The sequence below is a fragment of the Cotesia typhae genome, unplaced genomic scaffold (assembly GCF_013202065.1).
Source record: "Cotesia typhae breed Kobodo isofemale line unplaced genomic scaffold, CoteBio_Ctyphae scaffold_152, whole genome shotgun sequence".
Classification (NCBI taxonomy): domain Eukaryota; kingdom Metazoa; phylum Arthropoda; class Insecta; order Hymenoptera; family Braconidae; genus Cotesia; species Cotesia typhae.
In genome coordinates, this window is record NW_027423776.1 from 9,091,102 (window position 1) to 9,117,572 (window position 26,471).

General features: G+C 28.0%; 1 protein-coding gene across 3 annotated transcripts in view; it reads left to right on the forward strand.

Moving 5' to 3' along the window:
- Positions 1-26,471, forward strand: part of LOC141536679 (receptor-type tyrosine-protein phosphatase kappa-like) — a 79,394-nt gene that overhangs the window by 9,151 nt on the left and 43,772 nt on the right. The window contains exons 1-3 of one of the 3 annotated variants that reach the window (XM_074257367.1): positions 3,215-3,244; positions 3,402-3,459; positions 11,039-11,315. In XM_074257367.1, coding sequence (XP_074113468.1) covers positions 11,045-11,315 — 271 coding nt within the window. In that variant the 5' untranslated portion in view covers positions 3,215-3,244; positions 3,402-3,459; positions 11,039-11,044. Of the gene's footprint in view, positions 1-3,121; positions 3,460-11,038; positions 11,316-26,471 lie in introns of those variants that run through there. The other 2 variants (XM_074257368.1, XM_074257366.1) reach the window with 2 other exon arrangements.

Sequence of the window (26,471 nt, forward strand, 5' to 3'; positions counted from 1 at the left end):
ATTTTTAAAAAATTATGAAAAAATTTTTTTAGGATTTAAAAAATTGATTGCCGAAAAAAAATTTTTTCAGTTTAAAAAAAATATTACTAGTACTCAAAAAAATATCAAAATTGAAATTATAAAAAACTAAAATGTAGAAGTTAAAATAAACTAAATTATTTATTTTATTTTTTAGAAATTAATGTCACAAAAAACTGAGAAATAAATAAAATATGACCGAAGGTTAAAATTTTAATGCACGTTCGTATTAAATAAAATTATATTTTAATTAAATTATAATTGTGAGTAAGCTCTCGCGTATATTTACAATTTATACAAAGTTTTTACTTCTGGAGAATAAATTTGTCTTAGCGTACTTGAAGCTATTTTTTGAAGCTTGTTATAATTAATTACCATAATTGAGGAGAACTTAAAAAATGCTTGAACATTTTAAAATTAATGTTCTATAAACTTTTTAATCAAAGAGAAAATATTGCCAGTGAAATAATTTAAATGTTATTTTTAAAGCTTACATTTAATACTCTTAAAATTGTTCTAACTGAAATCAGTCTCACTAATGATTGAAAATAAAATTTAATCAGTCATTTTTCTCGATAGTTAAAAACTTTACAGTGTAAACTTTTAAGTAGAAATAAACTTAGATTTTTTAATAAGTTTCGAGAAAAAAAAAATAAAAATATTAAAGTAGAAATATGAAAGAAGATAAAACAGAGTGAATAAATTAAATAATAATACAATATTTTATTAATAAAGATGAAAAGCGTACTCTATAAAGTATGGAATGAGAGTTAAAGAACACATACAATTACAAGAGTATCCTTTGTTAAATTCGATCATAAAAGTCAAAGGAAAATCTGGTTACTCAACACTAAAGTGTCTTTTCACTCGGTTTTCCGTAAGCTTCAACGTGCTCCATTATTTCCGCGTTTGAACGCCCTTGGCTTCTCATACAATCATAAAATGTAATCATAATACAGTCATCTACATTATACATATATTAACGCGGAACCTACATTTATACGTTCATAAATATAATATAAAATATAAGATTTGCATAATCATTAATAATAGTCCAAATTTAACATGACAAATATTTTTAAATCAAAGTATAAATTTATTCATGGTGTTAACGTCCGACAGTCAATTTTATATATAATAGCGTTAAAATTAAATTTACGTTTTGTACTTATACACACATGGCAGTAGTGTCATATGTGTAAATGTACAAAATTATTTTAAATTTGATTTTTGACTGAAATTTCTTAATTTTTGACTTAAAGGAATTTATTTTCAAAAATTTAAAGTAACGGGTGATACGATCTAGTTTGAAGATATTTATAATGATATAAAAAAATTTCCAAATTGATCAGTAAATTTTTATGGCATAAAAATATGGATAAAAACAATTACTGTTACCATGTGCAATAATAAAATCAATTTATTGTCCAGAACTAATAAATTTATCAACAAAGATAAATTTATCTTAATTGTAATATCTAGACATATGGATAGTTTTATTTAAATATTACTATACGATATGTCACGGTTTTTTATGATAGCATCTACACTTGAACTTTAAACGATTCAAAAATCACATTTTTCTCACTTCCTATACTAAAATAACTTTTGATTGGTTCAACTTATTGACTTTCTGTCAATTTCATATGAAAGTCCATCAAATAAGCTTTAATTTGCATATATTACTATTAGCCTAGACCTATAATCACCTAATCTATATGGTGATCCAATAAAATTTTACTGTTTCATTCGTTTTGTCATTTTTTTTTCAAATTAATTTTTTTTTCTAAAGAATAATAGTTTCATTATCTATTAACAACAACAACAACAATGAAATTTGACAAATTATTTAAAGCCAGTTTCCTTTCTCTTTATCTTCACCTTTAAGCTTTGCTGTTTTTTTTTTTGTTTACAATCGGAATTATTGTAAATTGAGTAAAAAAATATCCGAAATCCTTGAGCAGAAGCTGGAAGGTACAAGCTACTCAAATAATCCAACAAACGAAAAGAAACCCAGCAAACAAATAAACAAACAACCGGCTTGCGGTTCTTTAAAATACTGACGACAGGAGTAGAGGTAGAAGATAAAGTAAGGAGAGCTCTTATGAAAGCTTCTCGTCTGCCCGTTTTTATTTAGAAAAAGAAATTTTTATTACTTGAGCTTGTAGTTCTCTATGAGACGGTAGACATCCGCGAACTTTTGTCCCTTAGGTGTTCCCGGAGGCAGTCTTTGACCGCGCGGTTTTATTTGTAAAGATCAGATAGAGATAGACCAGATAGACGCTAAAAATAAATTGTGAAAAATATTGCGTAGATGTCGAATCAGCCGTGTAAAAATTTTTTGTAGCTTTTTATTACTAAAACATTTTTGAGTTAAAAAAAAAAAAGATTTTTTTTTTATTTTTTAATAAGCTAGAACTTTTTAAAGAATTGATAAATAGCATTTCTTTAAAATTTTTTAATCAAAATTCTTAGCTCTAATTTAAAAATAAAAAAATTTATTTTTTTTATTTTTCAAGCATTTTTTTTTTTTTTTTTTTTTTTCATGCAAATAAAATACATTAAATGAAAGCAAAAATTGGCTGATATTTAATTATTAAAAATTAATTTTTATTTTTACTTTTTAAAATATATTATAACAAAAATTTCTTCACCGAAGAAAAAAAATTTTAAATTAAGATCCATAATTAAAACTTGACCTCCTCAATTTCTGATAGCTCGGGTCATGTCTAAGTCCATCAGATCTCACCCCGTCAACATCTTGAGACCAAACAAAAGCCAAGTACTGTTATTGATAGTCAGCAGGTGATATGAGGCAGTGGGTAGTGGGTTCATCTTAACCTTCTCTGATAGTACATGCGGCGTAACATGAATAGCGTATGCCAGTGTATGAGTAGTGTATAATAGGTAATAGGAAAAGAGAGACAGAGAAGATGATAGCAAAATGATCCGTACGTGGTGTGGGACCACGCCCTCGCAAAGAAGCGTCGCCGTCGTGGCCCTGCCAAGCGTTAGAGCTCGAGTCTCTACAGCGCGAGCTCGTCGCGCCGGCGGCGGCGGTGGCGGCTGCCAGCCCACCCACCCAGCATCCTCAGCGTCGCGACGCCGACGTATACTCTATACTCGCCAGTCTTTAACACACCGAACTCGCCAGTCTCCCACCTAACCGGCTTCGAGCAACATCGAACTTCGCGAGGAATTTTTCCGCGATTATACCGCGTACTCGGTACGGCGTGTTGAATTTTTTTCTGTGCTTAATTTTAATTGTTATTTCAATTTTATTAATTTTTTTTGTGCTGAAAATTTTTTATTTTTTCGTGTCCGTGTCAATGAATTGGAAAATTTTTTAAAATAATTATTTTTTTTGGATTATTTATTTGTAGTGGTTGGTTTTTAGTGAATTTTATTGGATAATCCTTACGCGGTCGGTGGTTTCAGAAGGTACGTGGTAATATTGTGGAGGATTTGAGAAATTAAGGGAGAAACTGGAGGCAAAAAATAGAGAGGAAAAATTTAATTTTTATTTAAATAAATTTTTTATTTTAAATTTTGGGATAAATATTGAAAAAAGTGTAAAATAAATTTTTTTTTAGAAAATTTTATTTTCTATAAAAAATGTATGATTTAATTTTAACGTAGCTTTTGTTCTTTAGATAGAATTTGAATAAATAGTTTTGAGAAAATTTTTCCAAGTATTTCAGTAAAAACACATGTCAACTTTAAAATTGAATTTAGGACTCAAATACGAGAAATACGAAAAATTGTGTAGAGTATCATTTTATTGGGAATTCAATTTTCTTTTAAAAAAGTCTGATTCAATTTTGCTGCATCTCTTCTTGTTCTTAGGACAGAATTTGAATAAAATGTTTTGACAAAAATTTTCCAAGTGCTCAAGTAGAAACTTAAGCATCTGTCAATTTTAAAATAAAATTTAGAGCTTAAATATGAGAGATACATAAAATTGTACAGAGGATCATTTTATCGGAAATTTAATTTTCTATAAAAAAGTTGATGGTAATTTTAGCGTATATGCTACTGTTTAGGCAGAATATTTATTTTAAGTCGTGGACCATATTTACAAAAATTAAATCTTAAATAAATTGGAGTGCATTTTTTTTTTTTCAGTATTTTGATTGTAAAATTTTTTTTAGTGACAATAAAAGAGTTGTTTTCAAAGTGTTATTCTTCAGATGATTGATATTGTCGATTTACCGTGGTTACCAAATATAACATTGATAATTTTGTTATTGGGTAAATATCATTTTGTCGAGTTGATTGTACCGCGGTTTTGATTTTAGACTGACACGTGTGCGAACGACATCGAAAGGTTGAAGTTATTTTTAAATTTGTTGTCGAGGCTTTAATAAAATTTTATTATTACTATTTATTATTTTATCGTGTTAATAGATTTGATTTTTTGGAACTCCGAAGGTTATTTTGTCAAGACAAAGAGGGTGTGTTCGGTATTTTTGTCACATATGGTAAAGTTCTGACAAAATAAAGTTGTTTAATAGAAAATTTATGGGGCATTTTATTTTACGAGATACGAATTAATCCCAAGGTCAGACGAGGCCGTAAAAATATTAGTCGATGAGATAAATTCGCGGCTGTGTGTCATGTCAGTTTAGTTTAGTTTAGTTTGTATGGTTTATGCCGTAAGAGGAGTAAAATGAAAGGTTGTGATCCTTGGATCTAGGCTACACCTTATTTCTCAGTAGATATGTCTCGGATATGGTCAAACCACTTTGCGCTCCGAGTTATTTATCAGCAATGCTGCTGAGTGACAGCTTATCTCTATTTCTTCCGAGTTCTTTTTCTTCTTTATCGGGGAAATGCGGGGAAACTTTGGAGGGATATAAAGCCTTTAAGCGGCGGGGCGTGAAAAATGATTTTAGGGAAGCTTTTTTTTGCTTAAAGTGCAAAGTTGAAAATTTCTTGCAAAGTGTGTACCAATTTTTTTGACGTAATCTTTGATAATAATCTAAAAATGATCTTTAGATTTATTACACTGTAAAAATGTTGGAAATTTAGAATTAATTTTTTTTTAAATAAATGACCTGGATTTTATCAACTAAAAATTAAATTTCTTGTAAAAAATTAAATTTTTTCATAAAAAAGTACTTTTACAATTTTTGGGTACAAAAATTTGAATTTTAAGTTTTACTGAGCACATTTTTGGTTTCTTAAAATTTATTTTCATGATTTAAAAAAAAAAATAAAAATTTACAATTAAGAATTAAATTTTCCCCAAAAAAAAATATTTGACAAAATTTCTAAATTTAAAAAACAATAATTTAAAATATTTACTAAAATATAAAAATTTGACAGTAAAAAAAAATTACATAAAAAACTCAAAAAGTAAGCTTTGAACTTAAAAAGTCGAAATGATATTAAATAAATTTTATTATACTTAAAAACTATAATAATGATTAATGTTTCCCCTGTCAAAGAAAATTCTTTTTTTTCTCCTAATCATTCTTTATGTAGCGCGCGTCAAAAATTGTGTTTTGTAGTGATCCATTATAAATTATAACTAAAATATAAAACACCCTAAAAGCCGAATGAATTATTAAACTATCTATTTATACTCGAACACGCTCTTTATTTCATGAATTTTTCGATATTAGTTTTATGGGTCAATAAATTACGATACCCAGGTATTAGTTATAAATATAAATGTAAATAATTTTGTGAAGAGCATTGAGCGTAAAATAAATAATTGAAATCATAAACCTAAATAAATGGAGGTCAATTATTTAATTAAATATTTTATTAGCGGATTGATTTATTGGACGGAGTGATCAACTTTCTTTGATCGTGAATGAGGATGTAATTTTATGGATATTATATTTATATAATGAACATGCCTGTTATTACTCTACTTTCAAAGAAACGACTGTGCTGTTACAAGCTGATAATAGTAATAATAAATCCAATAAGGACAATGAGGAGTGTTGTAGAGTGAATTTATATAAACCGGTGTATCGACGTAATTTTCCAATGCATAGCTTCTATAATAAACAGATGAGAGGAGCAGGTTTATCGGTTTAATTCAGACGCGATCAGCATAACCAAATTTAGAACCGAATTATTATTCGTAGAACGACGGTATGGGTTTCAAGGCTTGAGAGATCACGCGTCAGTGATATGACGATTAATTAATCACTCGTAGTCATATATTTTTCAATATTTGAATTTTTATTTTTATTTTAAATTATCTGCTATCACAATTTCATAAAATAAAAAAAAAAAAATATTTTATTCTTCATCTGAATTTCATCTTAGCCAATTTTTGACTTTATTTTATAATTATTAAAATCATTTTGAGTTTTACATTATAAATTTTTTTTTCTATTTTTTAAAAATTAGAAACAATGAAAAATATTTAATTTTAAATATGACTTAATAACACGCCAAAGTTAAAAGTCAAAAGTTCAAAGTTGATCATAAATTGAATCAGTGAAGACTTCTCAATTATGAAAGATCGACTTTGCCTTGTTCCTAGTTAAAAATCGATTTTACCATCCTTTAATCCTCGGATAATCTGCCAAACACACCCACTGATAGGTAATTAATCATTGCCGTACATAAATCCACTAATTTTATCTCAACATTAAATAAGTTAGCTTTTTAAAAGTTAAATTTCTGTCTAACCGACTTATGCGAGCTGAATTTCATCTTAAGAAAAAATATCGATATAATTTTTTTGTTTGAGTAAAAATATCAGATTCATCATGATATTTGACTGTCTCATTTTAAAATTCAGTAATAATAAAATTTTTTTAGAAAGGATTTTTTTGATTTTCAAAAAATTTGGATTTTGTCAATTTTATCGAAATTATTAATTAATTTTTACATTAAATCCAAAACTTTAAATTTCTTAAAGACAAAAATCCCAAATAATTTCAGAGGCTTTGTATAACATTCAAGAAATGATCCAAAAATTGTAAAACTTATATTAAACTTTTCTAGCTATCCGTATTTTGCATATAAATTTCTTTAGATTTTGAAACAATTACTATATGCGATTCATACAAAATACAAAAAAAAAATCTAGATTTAAAAACAAAAGTCTATTATTTTTTTATTTCGATATTTTTTTAATTAAAAATGGTTATGTATGTTGTTGAAAAAAAAAAAAAAAAAAAAAAAAATACCATGAATAAATAAAAAAATGAAAGTTCAAAAATTTGCATCTACTGCTCCATATTTATTATTTATAGAATAATATTAAATTGCGGATCCTATTTCGCGACAATTATAGACGTGGGATTTAAAAGAACGAAATTATATAAATATTGCATATCATCCCGGATTCTATGACTAAAAGGTCAGCTCGGATATATATGAGGTGTGATATTAATAAAAGTTAAAAGTCAAACACAAATGATTTTATTTATGTATGTGATATATGATTTCTGAATAAAATTATATTTACTTTGTTACTTTTTCTATTTTTGTTTGATAATCATCAAAAGTATATTACAAATAGGGCGTGTTTTTTCATCGATAAATACTCAGCGAGTTTGCCAAATCACGCTAGTTGCCGAATGAAAGATCACAAATTTGTGTGGGTGGCTCTGAATAATAATAATAATAATAATAATTGTTATTATTATTTTCTGAGAACAAATGAGCGATAAAAAATTCGAATACGCCTTCACGATTCTTGATTTTCAGCGCGAATTATTTCAGTCCAAAATTGCGAATTTACAGTGAAGGGAAAAAAAATTCTTTTTACTGATTTTTCGTTGCAATAACGGCTAACAAGGTTAATAAAAATAAATTTAAGGTGTGGGTGCCTCAAGAATGGCTTTTTACAAATTTTTCTTATTTTCCGAGCTTACTTTTTTGCTTGTCCATTTCGTTGATGGACGTCTCTGTGTTTTTTAGTTGTTTCGGGAAAGCTATCTACGAAATAGAATGTCCTTGAGCGTCAAAAAGTCTTCGTCTGGTACTTGAGCTCCTGAAATGTAGGATCTCTCTTATTCAACTCACAACGAGGGTCTTGACCTCCTGGATAAGCCGCCGTTCGTCAAAGTGTTGTCGATTTTAGGGGTAGGATAGAAAAAAAAAGTTTTATGGAATAAATAAAACAAAAGTGTGTCTTGAATAAATAGATCCAAGTATCAACAAGATTTAAAATTCTTTAACTTTATAAATGTTCCCTTGGTAATACAAATCACGGAGACTTTTACTTTTTTTTAAATTCAATTTTTTTTTGGGATACTTCAATTTGAGTAATTTGTTATTTTTGCTTTTAATTGAAAGTATTTATCTGGTATTTTATATTACGAAACCGCAATTGTATTAATTTGAATATAAATTAAATTATAAAATGTCCAAGAAAACTCAATTTTTTTATGTATTTTTACTACAAAAAGTCTAGTTTGATGTAATATAAAATAGCTTAGCGAAAGTTCGGGTTTGACTGGTGGTCTACACTTTTGGAATTATTTATTTGGTTGACCTGTTAATTTCCTCTTAGATCTTCCCAGTTTCCGCAATTAATTTTTAATCAGTATAAATTGTCAGAAAAGGAAAGGTTAACAAGGATTTATCAATAATCGAAGTGAACTGGAGTAATTTACTATTAAATGTCCATTAAAATGCAATTTCGAACAACAGTATCTTCCCAAATTTGATAATAATTCAGTAACTATAACATAAAGTATCATTTTACAAACTAGACGCGTAACTTGTCATGTAAATTGAGACGTCATCGAGTCTAGTATCGCCATCTAGCACTTTAGAATTGAACTTTTTATCAAAAGAATTAAAAATATTTTTAATAATTTAATCGAATGAATATTGAAATTATTTTTATTGTAAATAATGAAGAAACAACAAAATAATTTTATCTTTATTGTATTTCAGAGAAGAATAGTGTTTTTAAAAAAATTTAGCTTGATAAAATAAACTAAAAAAAAATTTATTTAACAATCCTAAAATAATTTTTGATTACATATTAATTATAATTCAATTTTTGACAATATTATGAATCAAAATTTTACAATAATTCAGTAATTATAGCATAAAATATTATTTTGCAAGTTAGATACGTAGTGCGTGACGTAGATGTGACGTCACACAGATCAGCAACGCCATCTAGTAATTCAGAATTGAACTTCTTAGCAAAAAAATATTTTTAAAAATTGAATGAAAAGAAAATATGAATTTTTTTTCTATTTTAAATTGTTAATAAACAACAGAAGAAATTTTTATCTTTATTGCATGTTAGAAAAGAATAGTGTTTTGTAAAAATTTTATCAAGATAAAGTAAAAGTAAATTTCAAAAGAGTTATTTAATCGTTAAAAAAGTTTAAAAGTGCATCGAAAGTTTTAATTTACAATCCATTTATCAAGCTTAGGATTTTTCAATACTAACAGATAAGTTTAGAGGTACTCGGGTCTACAGATGGAAATCAGATACTAGTTGATTAAATTTACTAGTCGTCACGGATTTAATCATCGCATCACTGTCGTTCATTCATGCTTTAGTTTCTCATTTTTATCATGAGTTGTAAATGAAAAGGAAAAAAGTTTGTGAGAAAGTGGAAGAATTTATCTTCAATAAAAGATAAGGAAAAAATTATTTCTTTTGTACTAATCCATCTAATTGACGGGACTTTTACAAAGTACTTCAATAAATAATAATTTTTCATCACGACTTATTCACTAGAGTATTAAAGCTATTATACTCACTCTCATCCATTTTATTTTCAAAAAGTTATCGGGGACGTTAAATATTATTTACGAGGCCGTAAAAAATAATCGAGAGACAAGTTATATATCTTTCAAATAATAATACAAGTTAAACAAAAATATAAAAATGTTATTACTCTATTCCTGCCAGTTGGCTCGTATCTTCACTTAACTGCATTGTTGTTATTTTCTCAAAGCTCTGACTCATTTAAATATCATAGCTTTATCTTTTCATTCATATAAAATTTATTGAAAAAAATTTTTTTTTCTTCAAAACTGCAAAAAATGTGTTTTATAAAACTCGACTTTCAGTTTCAAGCTTTAAATAATTTATTCACAGCTTAATCTAGAAACATCTTGATACGTTCTAGCGTCCGAAGTAGGTCATTTACAAATGCACGTCGATATTTTAAGTGATAAAAATAATGATTAATTGACTGGATGAAAACTGACGTACATCACACTCAATAAAAATTCTATCTCTTAATTTACTTCACTTTCTAATATAATAAATATCGCAATACTGCCATCCAAGCATTTATAGCCTCCAGTAAAAATAAATATATTTATTTAGTTTCCTATTAAATAAAGTACACACCGATATATTAAATTACTTCTTCCAAAAGGATTATTGCTGTAAGAAAATACTTTTGTAAATACAGCACGTAATTTTTTTCCTACAGAAAATTAAATTATCAAAGTTTGAAAAAAAAAAATAAATAAATAAATATTTATTTATTTTCTAAATTATAATAAAAAATTGTAGCTTTGAAAAAATGTACCGAAGTTATAAAGGATTTTTTATTGTGTTATTATAGCGTGCAGATATATTTTTTATGACTTCGTAAAAGAAAGACTTTACCTCTATACTCTGTTGAAATAAAAAGCCTCTATTGCAATTTCTTGAAAACAGTTCAAGAAAAAAAATTCATTAATTTACTTGCTTATATAAATTTGTGAGATTATAAAATTTATATTACATTAAAAAAAAATTTCTTAGTTCATTATTTATTAAAAAAAAATTTTTATTATAATTTTTTATAAATATTTTAATAGAAAATAAAATTAAAAAAATTTTTTTTATCTCGAGAGATAATTTTATTTTTTATTAAAAAAATTAAACAATAAACAATGAATTGTTTTAAAAATAAATCACTAAAAAAAATTTTATTTTCTTAATTAAAATTTTTTTTAATGTTTTTAATTTATTAAAAATTTTTTTGAATTAAGAAAAATTTTTTTTTTCCAAAAAAAAAATTTTGAAAAATCTCTGTGTGTGCAAAAAAATAAAAATAAAAAAATTTTATGTTTACAGTAAAAAATGTCTTCTCTCCGTACACAATCAAGCGGTGGCGCGGTGGTGGGTTTCGGTAGTGTCGGGTCAGATCGTACTGGAGCCACATCAACGGTAGGTGGTTCGCATTCTCACTCTCACTCACACAGGAAACATCACCATCACCATCGGAGCAGAAGTGCACCGCGAACTCCAGAGAAACCACCTCGTAAGCGACATCTCAACACCGGCGCCAGTCTCGCCTCGATACCCAGTCAAATAAAGCTCTCGATGCTGAACAGCGGTCTTATTTCCTACGGTAAGTTATACAACAACCTCCAAGTAATTCCATCTATATCTATATACATTTATAGTAAATAGTAAACAGCAAATCCGTCGATTTGATTCAAACTTTAGTCGAATCAACAGAATTTCACCGACCCTTAGTTGCGAATTTAATGACCAAACATTTATAGAGTCCCTTTTCGCGCTACCCGTTGTTATACCCTCCGACATTTTCCTGTTGACACAGAAAAAGAAGAAGAAGAGAAAGAAAAATAAGAAAGAGAGAATAGAGAGAAAAAGAAGAAAGGAAGAAAAAGAGGGTAGTTGCAGGTTGTAGGGCGTACAGTAGATGGTGATTTGAATGTTAAATTTTGTCACCATTAGCAAGTCAATACACGAGCATATATAAGTAATTCCGTGATCGCAAATGGCGACGGCGACGTCGACAAACGCTTTCACGGCTCTCTTGTATTCAGACTTCATCATTTGGCTAACAGGCTTTTCAGATAATCCTTCCATTATTATAAATTTAACTGGAATATTTTTAGTGAATTTTGATAAATTTTCCGGGGTTTATAGATTATTCTGCGGAAAAGTCGTTTTGAATCTGTTAACAGATTTTCTGGTTTAGTCATTGCAAGCTATGGATCAAAGTAGGACAATAATTTACTCATTTTTTAATTTTTTATAAAAAATATTTTTTTTTTTTTTTAAAGTACAGTACAATTAATGTCGAAAAATATTTTTCTGAACAAACTTTAGCAGTTTCCAATTTTTTTTGCCCAAAACTTGTACAAAGAAGTGTTAGTTAATTTTTTTAAATTCATATATTTATTGAAGTACAAAAAGTTCAATTAGTCTTTTCAACAGCGATATATCATTAATATGATAACTTGTTAGAAAAAAAGCCGTGAAAGAATTTAGTGCGTTAATTAAAATTGATTTCAGTATGCAATTAAATTCATTTATATACATATATCTGAACAGATACTTATGCCTGAACGTTGTGTAAAGTAGAAGTAGACTCCAACTTTTATATATTACCGGGAATTTTATTTTCCCTCATGAATAACTGTGAGTTAGCGAGTGATAACAAAAAAAGGGAAAAGAAAACGCAATTAAACCTGTGGAAACATTTAAAATGCTTGGGAGATTAAAGGGGGTGCTCTCGACAACTGATGTCTTGTATGCACTTGCAATTTTAAATTCAACCAACATTGCATTTCACGGACATATATTATTCCGGGAATTCCCAGTAAGACTTACGGAACTTCCGAGCCAGTAGAGACAAGATACGTGAGACCGAATAAGAGGTTTATAAATTTTATAGATAAAGTAAAAAATCTGATCTGGTACTATTGTTATTATTATTGTATCGGAAAATAATTCCGGGTGAATTTTTTCTGGCTGATTATACCGACAGTTCATTATATTTTTAGACACGTATTTCAGCGTGGTTAAAATTGTCGCTTGAATTATATTAGTTAATTTTCCTTCACTCTTAGTCACTTACTCCCACCTTTCGAGGCTGATCTTGACACAGATTTTTGGATGACACTGACCGAGCATTATTTCTTTCGTTTCTTGCACTCCTCTTGAATTTATTTTATCTTCTGAACAAAATATATTATGTTGTAAATTAAAATTTGTAATGTGTTGGGGTAGAATTTTTTATTTTTAAAAATTAATTTATTTTTTTTAATTTGAAATAAAAATAGTTACAAGTGATTTAAATTTTTTCTGAACTATAAAAAATACGACAAAATTAAGAAAGATCATTTTTATTAAAAATTAAATTTTCTCCAAAAAAGGTCTACGATTTTTTCGTATCTCCAGTATTTAATCTAGAAATAGAGTTTCAAAATTTTTCGAAAATAGATATCTTGTAACCTTAATTCTTGAGAAAAGCTTCTCTAATCCCCAAACATCAATAACAATTTTATTTCTCCACAAACCTTCCATTATTAAATTATACTTACTAATCTTCAGCACAGGGATCCACTGTAAAATTTTTATTAAAAGATTATCATGAATCAACATTTAATATTGACGTGAAAATCTCATAACATAAGCATTCAGAGACCGAAATTATACTCTGCATAATAATGCAAAGTAACTATTTAATTTTTTTTCATTATTTTTTACTGCCTTGAAAAAAAATATATATATATTAAAATACGAGGCTTAGGTAGCAGTAAAAAAGTGGATGAACCAAACTAAAATGAAAGTTTGTAATATAAAAAAAGAAAATTACATCGACTAAAATACATCTCCAGTGGCTGGGGGAAGGCAGTCAATAATTTTCCAGGGAATTTCAACGTTAACATCGAGGAGGGATACATCGCGTTATTTGAGGCGGAAACTCAACGACAGGATCTCGTTAAAAGACTTATTCGCAAAGACCGTTTGCCATTCTCAAACAGCGTTATAAGCGTCGGAAAACGACTGAATACACTCTACTCGCTAAAGCATTTTTATCTCAGGTTTTTATTCCTCGTTGAAACAAAGAGAGTCAAAGGATGATTGCCGTGCGTTTATAATTGAATTCCTTCCTCCGACGTTTTGATAAAAAAATTTACTTTTCTTCGAGAAACGAGTTAGCTGAATTTTTAATAGTCAAAGCTCGTGAATTGTGAGAATGTAAAATGTCTTAGAGGGAGTAAAGAGTCCAGTATTTCACTCTGGAAATGAGCAAATCATGTTTATAGTGTGACAAAGCATGGGTGTAAACGTCCATTAGCATAACCCAAGTGAGCCTGACTATTTGGTAATTGACCGTAGTTGGATCTAAGACAAGTACAAACTTTGTTCCCTCTGATTTATTTCTCTACTTTTGTTCCTAATCCACCAAATGCCGGCTTGATTAATTTCAATCATTTATTTTTTTATAAATCCATATGAGCCGGAAAAATTTAATCCACTTTTCAAAGTTTCTTTGATTAAAGCACACTGGAGAAAAATTACTTGATTCTAACTTACTCTTTACACAATGAAGGAAAATTTTTACTGTTCATTATCTTGAAGAAGTTTGTTGAAAAATTCTTGTATGAAAATTTCTTTTTGATTCATTTTTTTTTTTTTTTTTATTAGTGCGAAGAGAAATTTTTTTATCGTCTATAAAGAGTAATTTATCATTGTTAAGACAATTAAATCTGACGTAAAAATTACATTCTTGGTAATTAATAATAATTTTATATTCTTGCTTAAAAAAAAAAATTTTTTAATCTAAAATTTAATCCAGAAAAAAACTCCGATAATATTTTGAATCAATGTTAACTTTTATCTTAATGTTTGAGAAAGAAATTGTTGGGTAAAATATAGGCTAGCTTGAAAGAGAAAAAATAAAGTGTTTTATTGAATTAGTAAATTTCTTGAATGGTAAACTTTTTATTTTCACTCTCTTTGTTTTATTTTCGTAATTAGATTTGTGAATTTAAATTCAATCTTGAAAATTTTAAGACTCAAATTTTTAATTTAAATTAAATTTATAGAAAAATTATTGAATATATTTGTAAAAATTTTATTTTGATTAAAAAGTGTAATTTTGGTCTCACTTTTTTCTATAACTTACAAAAATTTATTATAAAGACTTTAAAGATTAAATTTTTTTTTTAATTCAAATTAGTGAAAATTTTTATTTTTATTCTGAGTTTTAAATTACTTTTGAACTCTCTACAAAAATTAGAATTCTGCAAAAAAAAAATAAAAAAAGCTTCTCCAGAGTGTCTTTTTTTGTTGTTAAAACTTTGAGCTTTTGAGTGCAATTAACTGATTGAATCAGCAATATTTCCTGACCAGTAACTTGGAAACAAAGCAAAAAATTTTCGGCTTTTTCTATCGCGTGAATTCAATTCAAAAATTTCCAATTAAGCTTCTACAAAAAAGAAAAGAAAAAAAGTAGCTGGCATTTGTCGAATTACATGAAATATTTTTTACACTTGGGAAAGTTGATACTGAAAGTGAAAAGACATCCTTGATAATTGACAATTTATTTTTTGTGACACTCGTGGACAGGTGAAGAGTTAAAAATAAAGAAACGTGAAGAAATGATAGAAAAATCTTGAAGCAACTAACGAGTTTGCCTCCAGTCCAGAAGTACTTCTATGAAAAAAAAAAAAAAAAAAAAAAAAAAGGCACTACAAAATAAAAATAAAACAAAATGAGTTTCCCAGTGGTGATCTCTAGCAATTTCTACAAATACCCACAGGCATCCTAAGGTACTTTAACGAATAAAATTTTTCGTACCTCTCTCAAGAACCAGGATGAAAAAAATAAATAAATAAATAGAAATCTTAAATTACCAAGGAAGAAAAAAAAAGGTGAAAACGATCTGTGAGTTCGTTGCAAGTGAATAGGTCATTTAACTCAGATACGAGAAACCTTATGATTTTTAATTGCAATTGCGAAACTAAAAAAGTTTTTGTTTTAATTGCCGTTTTTTCTACCACACCTTAATTTTTTTTTTTTCCTCAGTTATTTTATTACTTTATTATGTTTGAAAAATCCTCGGAGCTTGGAGAGTTTTTTATTTTTATTTTCATTCCAACGATTTTTTTTTTTTTTTCGGATTAATACGACGTACATTAAGCGAACCTCGGAATAAACTTTTTCTGTATTGTATAAATAAAAATTAACTTTTTAATAATAATAACTAGCAATCTTCTTTCACAATGTAAATGTCGAGAATTACGAATGATAAATAAAAGAACTTTTGTTCTGGGATTTTTTAATATTTTTAATTACAATAAAAATAGTTTAGGTACTTTTTAAAAAAATTTTTGAAATAATTTTCTTATGGCTGGATCAATTGCTAATTATTTTGTGGAAAATTCAATGCAAAAAAATTTTTGAATCAACAAATTATTTAAAATTCTTATAAAAACAGCATAAAAATTCGTATAAAAGTAGTGAATGTATAATTATATATATTATTATTTTTTTACGTATGATTAATTTTTTTTGCATAATAAAAAAAGTAATCATTTTATCGTTTGATCTCCTGTCTGCATGTACAATTTTATATCTAACATCCGATTCGAACTTTCATTAATGATAAATAAATTTCAGAATCTTCGTATCCAACCCGAAGATTTGATTAAACTGTAATTTGAAATCTTGTAGTTCTCCTATTCATATTTATCAAGCGAGAAGATGAAACGTATAGTATAAACGTAAAGTATATCAAACTCTAGCGCTAGTCACATTCGATTATGTAAAATCGATGAGATCCGTACTGAGACGCCAGAGTATAGGATAAATAACTCGATTTTGTGTGACCACATTCTATGTGAGACGGAGAGTGTATTTCCTTCCAAAAGCTCTTACTACCTCTGTCACAAACTCTTTTATCTTCGCATGAATGCTTACATTCCTACAAATGTTCTCATCTTTCGGGTTCTTTATTTTATTCCACTTTATCTTTTATTTTTTATCTCTTTCACCTATTCTAAGGCTCGGATCCTTGTAAAGAACAGAAAAAAAAAAAAAATGAAAACTCTTCTCAAGTTTTCTAAAACGTCTCCTAATTAACGCTGCTCGATATAATACAATGACGAATTACTGTGAAGGAAGGCAAAGAGGAGCAATTAATTAACCGGATATTTCTCTGAGAGTAATAACAAAAAAAGTTAGTTGAAAGCTATTGATTGGTTTACATTTAAGCTTAAAGGATGAATTTTCTCTTTAACTCACTGATATTGACCACACCCTGCATGTCCTAGGTCATATAATTGAGATGGAACCGCATGAATCTCTGCTCTGAATACCCGATCGATCGTATCATCTCACTTCGCGTTGTCCATTATCAATTTAACAATTTTTCAGCTGAAATAGATTCCAGATAAAAGTTTGCATTAATAATTTCCATTAATTTTTCTTTACTTTTGTTTATTTATTTTTTTTTTTTTTTTACTAAACAGTGTTGTTAAATCTTGACTCAAATTTCTGGTAAAACATAATTTTAGTTACAAAGAAAAATTTTTCTCCAAGGAATTCTGAAATATTTTTTCTATATAAATTACTCAGTTTCAAATAAAATATTCATCGAATTAACATTTAATAATATCAAAACGAGAGTTATAATTTCTCAATCCGACAGATTCTTTGTTCTCCAATCGATCCGTCGTTTGATAATGCTAAAGAAATGGTTTCGTGCTTGACGAATTTTACCAGTGTCCTTTTTTATTGAATTTTCATCTTGATTTACGTATAACTAATCTATAATTCATGAATACATAAATAATTCACGGTAAAAAACTTTAAATTACATAATATTATAACTTAGAGGAAAAATCCCTGGAGGTGGTTCAAAATGAGTCATTTATCAAAAGTGCTTTTATAGATGATAAAATAATCATATAATTTTGAAATTTTAACGTCATTTTATTTGAAATTTGAAGAATAAAAAAACAATTTTTTTTTTTACAAAATAGTGGCTCAGTAAAATTTTTTTTCGGACTACTCTGGCGCAAGCTTAAAAAGTGCTGCACTTGTCACTCTTTTTCTATTGATGTGAAACAAAATAATAGCTTTGTATTTTTGACATATGCGCGGGAAGGATAAACCTTTGAAATGTTAAAAAAGTATGAAATTACAAATTAAGTAAGCTCATTAAAAAGAGCACAAATTTTGTATGACTTTTGTTCATCTCAAAAAGTTATTTTCTATTTTTTTTTTTATTTGAAAAAAAATTTATTTTTTTTTTTTTCATAACTCTACTCTAAAAATTTCACAGAAACTGAAAAACAGATCAAAGTTTCAAATAAAGAAAAATCAAATATAAAAATTTTTAAAAATCATTCAAAAATTTATTTTCAAAATATAAAAAAAATTAATTTTTTGAAGCTTCTAAAGGGATTTTTCTTTATAAATATGTTAAACAATATTAAATTCTCATTGTGTGAAACTCTACGGCTTTTGCAAATAAATAGATCCAAGTTATTTACAATACTTGCAATAAAATTTATTCGATTACAGTGAGCATGAATATAAATATAAATAAAATAAAATAAAAAAAATCAAAGGGTGAGATGTCACTGAATATATTTCAACGACTAGAACATTAACAACCCGATAAATTTTCGCACGCGTGTGCTGGTAACACGTAGTGTATTGGTCTACTATAATTCGCCAAATGAGTATCGCAAAACTACTATTCCTAGGCGTCCAGTAATCCGATTTGCCGGTTCCATTAAAACTTACTGTTCGACGTAAGCTTCAAGGAGTGAAAGGGAAAGAGGATGAAGTAGTTGAATTACAACTCACCCCACATATAAAGATAAAAAATATGTCGTAAAATAAATAACTTTTAAAATCAAGCTTTTTTTTCTGAGTCAGATGAAAGCTTTTTTTTTGCTCTGACTTCAGTAATTATTTGTCTTTCAAATACCAAAAAAACATTTTCGAGTTACAAGCAAATGTTTGACTTCATTAAAGTGAACAAATATCAAATGAAGTAAATGATGTTGTAAATAGAGAAGATTCACATTTAAACATTTTGAAATAAATATTTATTTTATTTAATTTAATTAAATTTTGATTTACTGAAATTACTGAAGTTATTTTTTTAGCATATAAAATAAAATATTAACTAAATAATAAAAATATAAAATTAATCAATTGGAAAATTGTTTTCAAAAGAATTTTTTATTGCATCATTGCGATTAAATTTTAATTTAACAAATAAAGTCCCGCAATTTAAAGCGATCTCGTATTTTTACTAGAAAGTTGAATTCTGGACCGCTAGATGACGTTACAAACACTGTGACGTCACAGCTACGTCACACGACGCGCGAAAAAATAATAGTTTAGATTTTAATGTGTCCAATTTTTATTTTTTATTTAAATAAATTGCATTTATTTGGGACTTCGATGTCTCTAATATTTTTTTTGTTTACGAAGAAATGCAATTTGAAAATGCAAACTCTAAAATTCATCAAAGTTAATTTTTATGACCATATTTTATAAGTGTTACAATTTATTGTATAAAATTTCAATTGAAAAACTCATTTGAATTGTAGAAAATAAATGCTATCAATTTTATTGACGCGGAATTCAAAATTTACATGAAAGAGCAGCTGTGAAGCGAAGTGTTTTATATAAAATACCAATCAATTTTTTCGCATTTACAAATAAACAAAAAACTTTGAATTTTTCTTCTTTCCATCCTTTTTTTTACTTTATCACTGGGAGTAAAATTTTATTGCTAATTTTTTTTCTAAAAGAAAAAACGTAATAGTATTATGATACATTTGACACGGTGCAGAATGTAATTTAATTTTCTATCTTGGCTGGTAGGAGCACATGCTCTAATTTAATTCAACCTTGCAATCAGAGGTTTGTTTATTAGTCGCCTTCACCAATGCACAATTTATATCACCTCAATATTCCCTTTAGACTTGCTACTGATCTAATCTCAACCCAGCTTTCCTCTATATTTGATTTATGATATTGTTCGCTGCATTTCGACAATTCAGATCATTTTCTTAGTATGATTATATTTATATTCTAATTAAAAGGATTTTTATAGTCGAATTTGTTTCCGTTAAAAAAATCTTGACATAAATTTATACTGTTTTACGATTTTATACATTTTTTTCCGTCAATTTTTTATACCAAGTTTTAAATAGTTTGTTGGTTCTATAAATCTCTTTTTTGACATTTTTTATAAAATTCTTGATAATTGACGTTGTGATGGTAATGTTATTATTTAAATTTACTTAAAAAGTACCTAAAATATCAATATTGTGATTAAAAATTGTGAAAAATCATTAATTAAAAAAAAAAATAATAATACACATAAAAACACAATCTTTTTCCATTTTTCAAGCATTTGAAACTTTTATTACTTTCGAATAGTCAATCAAATACGTGACGCAATAAAAAGCTTATTATTGACATAGCATGAAAGTTTCCATCGTCCAAGAATCGAAATATTGCCAGGATAAAAAAGAAACAATTATTTATAAAGGATCCAATATAATGGACGGATGAACTGAAAAAGCACAAAGATAAAGAGTGAAGAATAAACAATAAAAAAAGCTCCTTAAATAAAAGTTTCGAGGATATACAACGTATATAGACCTTATCCGATCCACAATCAAGAGCTTTGGTCCGTTTTAGTTTGAAACTCCAGCCTTTGAGACTTCTAATATTACCCGATCCCCTTGACTTCCGCTGTCTCTGTAAACCAACGAATGTGATCGATGTGCTTTTACAATTATATACATTTACGGTCACTTTGTCTTAATTAATTGAACCATAGAGAGAGTAACTGATCAAATTAAAAACTAATTAACGGATTAATAAATTTAATATCGAGATAAATGATTAATCGATGGACCTACAAATTAATTTTGTATAATTATATCACTGATAAATTTTTTACTGTTATTATTATGGTCACTGCGGGAAACAATTTTTTAATTCAATCAACAGCTAATTGATGGAACAATTATCAAACTTTTTTAATCTTTTCGTTCGCCCGGAGAGAGTGTGTATTCCCTTCGCTGTTTTTTTTTATGGAAAAAATTCATTTTGGGTCATTAAATATTTTTTATTTGTAATTAATTTTGTTAGCTAAATCCTACACTTTGAAAGTTTTAATTTATTTAAATTTATTCATAATTAATTTTATACTTTAAATTAATCTTGAGAGTTTATTTCAAATTAATTAAATAAGTAAAATAAAGCTTTTACTTAAAATTCATGGGTTGAGTTTTTTTGATGTGGAAAAATTTTTTAATTTAAAAAAAAAAAAATAAAATCAAATATTTTTACTGAAATTTCTACAAAATTACAGCTATTATTCTGCATATATTTTCAAATGAAATAAAAAACTAACCATTCAATTTTATTAAATTAAAATATAAAATCTATAAAATTTATAATATTGAAATTCCATTGATAACAATACGCTAATAATAATACGATTCCGTGGGCAGCAAGCTGTTTAAAATTTTATTTTTTATTTTACTGGAGACTCCGGTAAATTTTATTCACATAAACTTTAAAAAATATTACTGTTTTTAATAAATAGTAAAACAGCGCCGGAGATTATAATATACTCCGGTAAATTTTTTCATGAATTTAACAGTAAACTTTTAATAAAATTTCTATTTGTAGACAGAAAAATAAAAAAACATGTGTCTTAAATTATCAAAGATATCAAAAGCTCTTGAAAAGTTATATCAAAGCTTAAATATTAGTGATATGCATCTTAAAGCTGGAGCGTTTAAGTATTATTAGCGAGGTGAAAGCATTTTGATTGTGTTGTTATAAGTAGAGAGAATATAGTGACTGAAATCCTTTGGCGAACGAGGTAATTAATGCCAAGAGAGCGAGCTAATACATTGATGAAAACCATCACATTTCAGTGTAGAGAGTATAAAGCTTGAAGTATAAAGTAACGAGCCTCTTACCCCATTCCCATTACTCGTAGACCCAATCTCAAAAGCTCAATTATATTTTATTCATACGTAGCGTCACTGCTACCATAAAACACTGATGAAAAATTGATTTTTATTTTTACTATTTTTATCGTAACAAACTACCGGATTACTGTGAAATACGTCCGTCAGTCAGATTCAATAAACAAGTCATTTCTAAAATATCCGATACTTGCACCCAGTCTTTTTGTGACATTAAAAAACGTATAAATTATTGCTATTGATCTCCCCTTTTGAAAGGATACACAGCTCGAAAGAGGTGACTCAATTGTGCTTAAGTGATAGAAAATGGTTGAGGGGAAAATGTATGAGTGTCGAAAAAACAGCTGCGATATCCGACAGGAAGTTCCTGTCACAAAAAGCTGACTGCAAAAATCGATACTTTTTTTTTTTTTTTTTTTTTTTTTTTTTTTTTTTTTTTTTTTTAATTAAGAGAAAATAGATGACTGGTGTTTGTTTGGTGAAATAAACTTTAGCAATATTTTTTTTTTTTAAATGGAAAATTCATATTTTTGATAAAAAAAATTAATTTTTTTTTGTGAAAGAATAATTTTTTACTACTGAAGCCATTTCAATTTTTTAATTTGACGCTATCATTATTGGAAAGTTTAATTACAACAATTTTAGCAATTATTATCATCATTTTTTTTTTTTTTAAATAATAATGAAAGATTTGATGTATATTTTTTTGAAAAATACAACTTTGAAAAAATATTTGGATCGGACCAAGCCAGGATTGGCACCTGGATTTTTAATTTCGGTTTAATGATTTTTCAATATTTTTTTATTGAATTATAAAATTAATATTGCTATTTTTTTTATTGAATTATAAAATTAATATTGCTATGACAGTATCAATGATTAATAATTATTTATTAATAATTTGCTAAATAAATTCAACTAAAAAAACATATTTTATGATAAAAATACTCCAGAGACAAAATTTGTCCTATTCTATTAATTATAATAAAATAATAACAATAACTCATGAGCATTATCATAGAAAATAAATATGTCAAAAGCATTGGATATTAAATTTATTTTAATAATAGCATTAAATAACTCAGGCACTTTTATCGATAGCAATAATTTCTAAGTCTGTAATAAACATTTATGCATGGGATAATTTAATAGAAGATTGATACTTGCTATTGCGTTCAGCGACATAAACACAGACATATATAACTGGAAGTTTAAGTTTCAAAGGTACAGATATATTACATATATCATACCCGTAGTGTAATGTATATATCTGTACACATATATTTGAGTATAACTGTATCAAATAGGTATCTGTGGCTTTGCGATGTCTCTAGGCACCACCGATCTTTACTCAGAGCTTATATACTGCCAGTGAGTAGTACATCGTAAGTGAAGTTACTACTTATGTGCCGTACTTGTGTACAGAGTGTATGAGACAAGGTACACCCAATGCATACATATATGTGGAAGTGGATACATTTTGGGCACACAACTCTGGACGATTAATGCAGCACTTGGTTTACAGAAGATGAATAATCAGACAACTGAATTTGTTAGTAATTCATATTGTGTGTAGTATTCCTGGTTCCAGAAACAGAATCATTTCCAGTGACAAGAGATCTCCTGAATGTGTTACGTCAGGTCACAAGTCACTTACCATGTCAAATTAGACTTGCTGTGGCAGTTAAAAGCTCATTACTATTCTGCAAATAGAGTTCTATTTTCCTAAGTATCGCAAGGTCAATTTAATCGAATAATTTTCTTCTTAAAAAGGAAAATCTCTTTTCTATAAATTATTTTGTTTCTAATAAATTATTCATCGAATTAACATAGGACAATACAAATACGAGTTGTAATTTCTCAATTCGATAGTTTTTTTGTTCTCCAATCGATCCGTCGTTTGATAATGCTAAAGAAATGGTTTCGTGCTTGACGAATTTTACCAGTGTCTTTTTTTATTAAATTTTCATCTTGATTTACATATAACTAATCTATAATTCATGAATACATAAATAATTCACGATAAAAAACTTTAAATTATATAATATTATAACTTAGAGGAAAAATCCCTGGAGGTGGTTCAAAATACGTCATTTATCAAAAGTGCTTTTATAGATGATAAAATAATCATATAATTTTGAAATTTTAACGTCATTTTATTTGAAATTTGAAGGGTAAAAAAACAATTTTTTTTTTACAAAATAGTGGCTCAGTAAAATTTTTTTTCGGACTACTCTGGCGCAAGCTTCAAAAGTGCTGCACTTGTCACTCTTTTTTCTATTGATGTGAAACAAAATAATAGCTTTGTATTTTTTACATATGCGCGGGAAGGATAAACCTTTGAAATGTTAAAAAAGTATGAAATTAAAAATTAAGTAAGTTCATTAAAAAGAGCACAAATTTTGTTTGACTTTTGTTCATCTCAAAAAGTTATTTTCTATTTTTTTTTTTTACTTGAAAAAAAATTTATTTTTTTTTTCATAACTCTACTCTAAAAATTTCACAGAAACTAAAGAACAGATCAAATTTTCAAATAAACAAAAATCAAATATAAAAATTTTTAAAAATGTTACGGCTTTTGCAGATAAATAGATCCAAGTTATTACGAAGAAAACAATTAGTCTCGCGATCGGCGAAAGAACAAATAAAAGGGATACTGTTACTGGTCATAAGTATATAAGTATACTAGAGATATCTGTGTACTCGAAAGAGATAGATCGAGTGAGAGAGAAGTAAACTGGTCTTACATAAAGCTTTCGAAACACTGATGGGGCAAATTGGAGAAGAATATAAGTGGAATATCGTAAGAAAGACTTGGATGTCCTTTTTCTGATGATGGGTCTACACTCGTGCATTACCACATCCATTGACCTCTTTTCAAAGCCAACTGACTTATTTTTTTTTTTTTTTTTTTTTTTTTATTCAATCACGTGTTTCTCTTCCCAGCCAATCGCTCTTCTTGCTTTTAAACAATCATTATTGTCTTTTGTTGTCAACAAAAGCTTTACTCTCGCTCATTTATTTCCGTCGATGTAATTTTTATTTAGATGTAATTCGAGGAGATGTTTAATAAAATATCAATCTTTTAACGTCAGTTTCGTTGACTCAAGTGTAATTATTGATATTGTCCTGTATTTTTGGGCTCAATAATAATTATTGGGGTCAAATAATGATGGAGTAGGAAGTAGAAATGTAGTAGAGGGATATTATTGATAATTTAACCCGCAAAATCATGTTCATGCCTCTGAACGAATTAATAAGAGCATTAAAATTGAATTAAATTCATCCATCAGTCTCTTTCAAGCTATTACTATATATATGTTCAATATAGAGAGAAATATCACGTGACTGGCTCACCCTTTATCGCGAGACAACTACTAGCTATCCATAGTACTGGATACCGTGCTTGTACATTTTTAATAATTCAATTAATTACGAGGAAAAGTTGAGAAATTATTTTTTACTCTGGAGAGAAAATGTTGGGTTTTATTTACTTCTGTTAAAGTATCTAGTAAAATTATTATTATTTTTTATCGTTATTATTTTTTTAAAATTAGTATTTAAATGCAATATTTAATTTTTTACTTTATAAATATAATTGACTTGTTAATATAATTTTAAAAAAATTGTATGAATAAATCAGTTTGACTTTATATTTATATAATGCATACATAATACGCTCATGTAATAATAATAATAATAATAATAATAATAATAATAATAATAATAATAATAATAATAATAATAATAATAATAATAATAATAATAATAATACGGTCGTACATCTGGCGAGGGGTAAGTGCTCTGATACTGGTGATGATGTCGAGTTAGTGGATGGGAGCGTCTTAAGACAATTAGACGCCGGGGAGTTGTATAGATATCTAGGAATGGAAGAGCACCGCATGCATGCGGTCTCTGAAGTCCGAGCAACTCTCCAGAGCGAGTATGTTAGGAGACTCCGGAAAATTTGGTCCTCCGAACTTTCCGGCAAAAACAAAGTCTCAGCTACTAATATGCTCGCTGTCCCAGTCTTACTATACACTTTCGGTGTCCTGAAATGGGCCCGAAAGGATTTACGAGATCTCGACATCAAAACCCGTAAGATCATCAATATGAATCGGAGCATGCACCCCAATTCATCAGTCGCCAGATTATACCTCCCCCGATCCATCGGTGGGAGAGGTTTGCAGAGTTTGGAGCGGCTTCACGACCGTTTGGTCCTGGGTTTAACACACGAAGTTGTCAATTTCACTGCAGACGAGGATGACTTTCTTATGCAAATTGTACATAAACATGAAAATGAACATAAGGGGTCATTCTTGTATAAGGCAGCAAAATATGCGGCAAGAACCCTTGGTCTTGGAGAAATAAACGCTCTTATGGAACTCCGAAAGGAGGAATTTAAGAGCGTCATCAGGAACACCGAGAAAAAACTACTCCTTGGCGAACTGATGGACAAGTCCATGCACAGCGTGTTCTTTAAACACGTGCGTGATCATGGCTTGTCCATCCAGCTGACGTTTTCCTTCTTAAAGTCAGCTGGCCTGATGTCCGAGACTGAAGGGTTCATATTTGCCTGCCAAGATGGTGTCATTAACACTCTTGAGTACCGTAGCAAGTTGCTCCAGGTGCAGCTACCGGACACTTCCTGTAGGAGGTGTAGACAACATCCGGAGACGCTTATGCATCTTTTGTCGGCATGTCCAGTGCTGGCGAGAGGTGCATATATCCAGCGTCACAATGCTGCCCTGAGAGTACTGTAC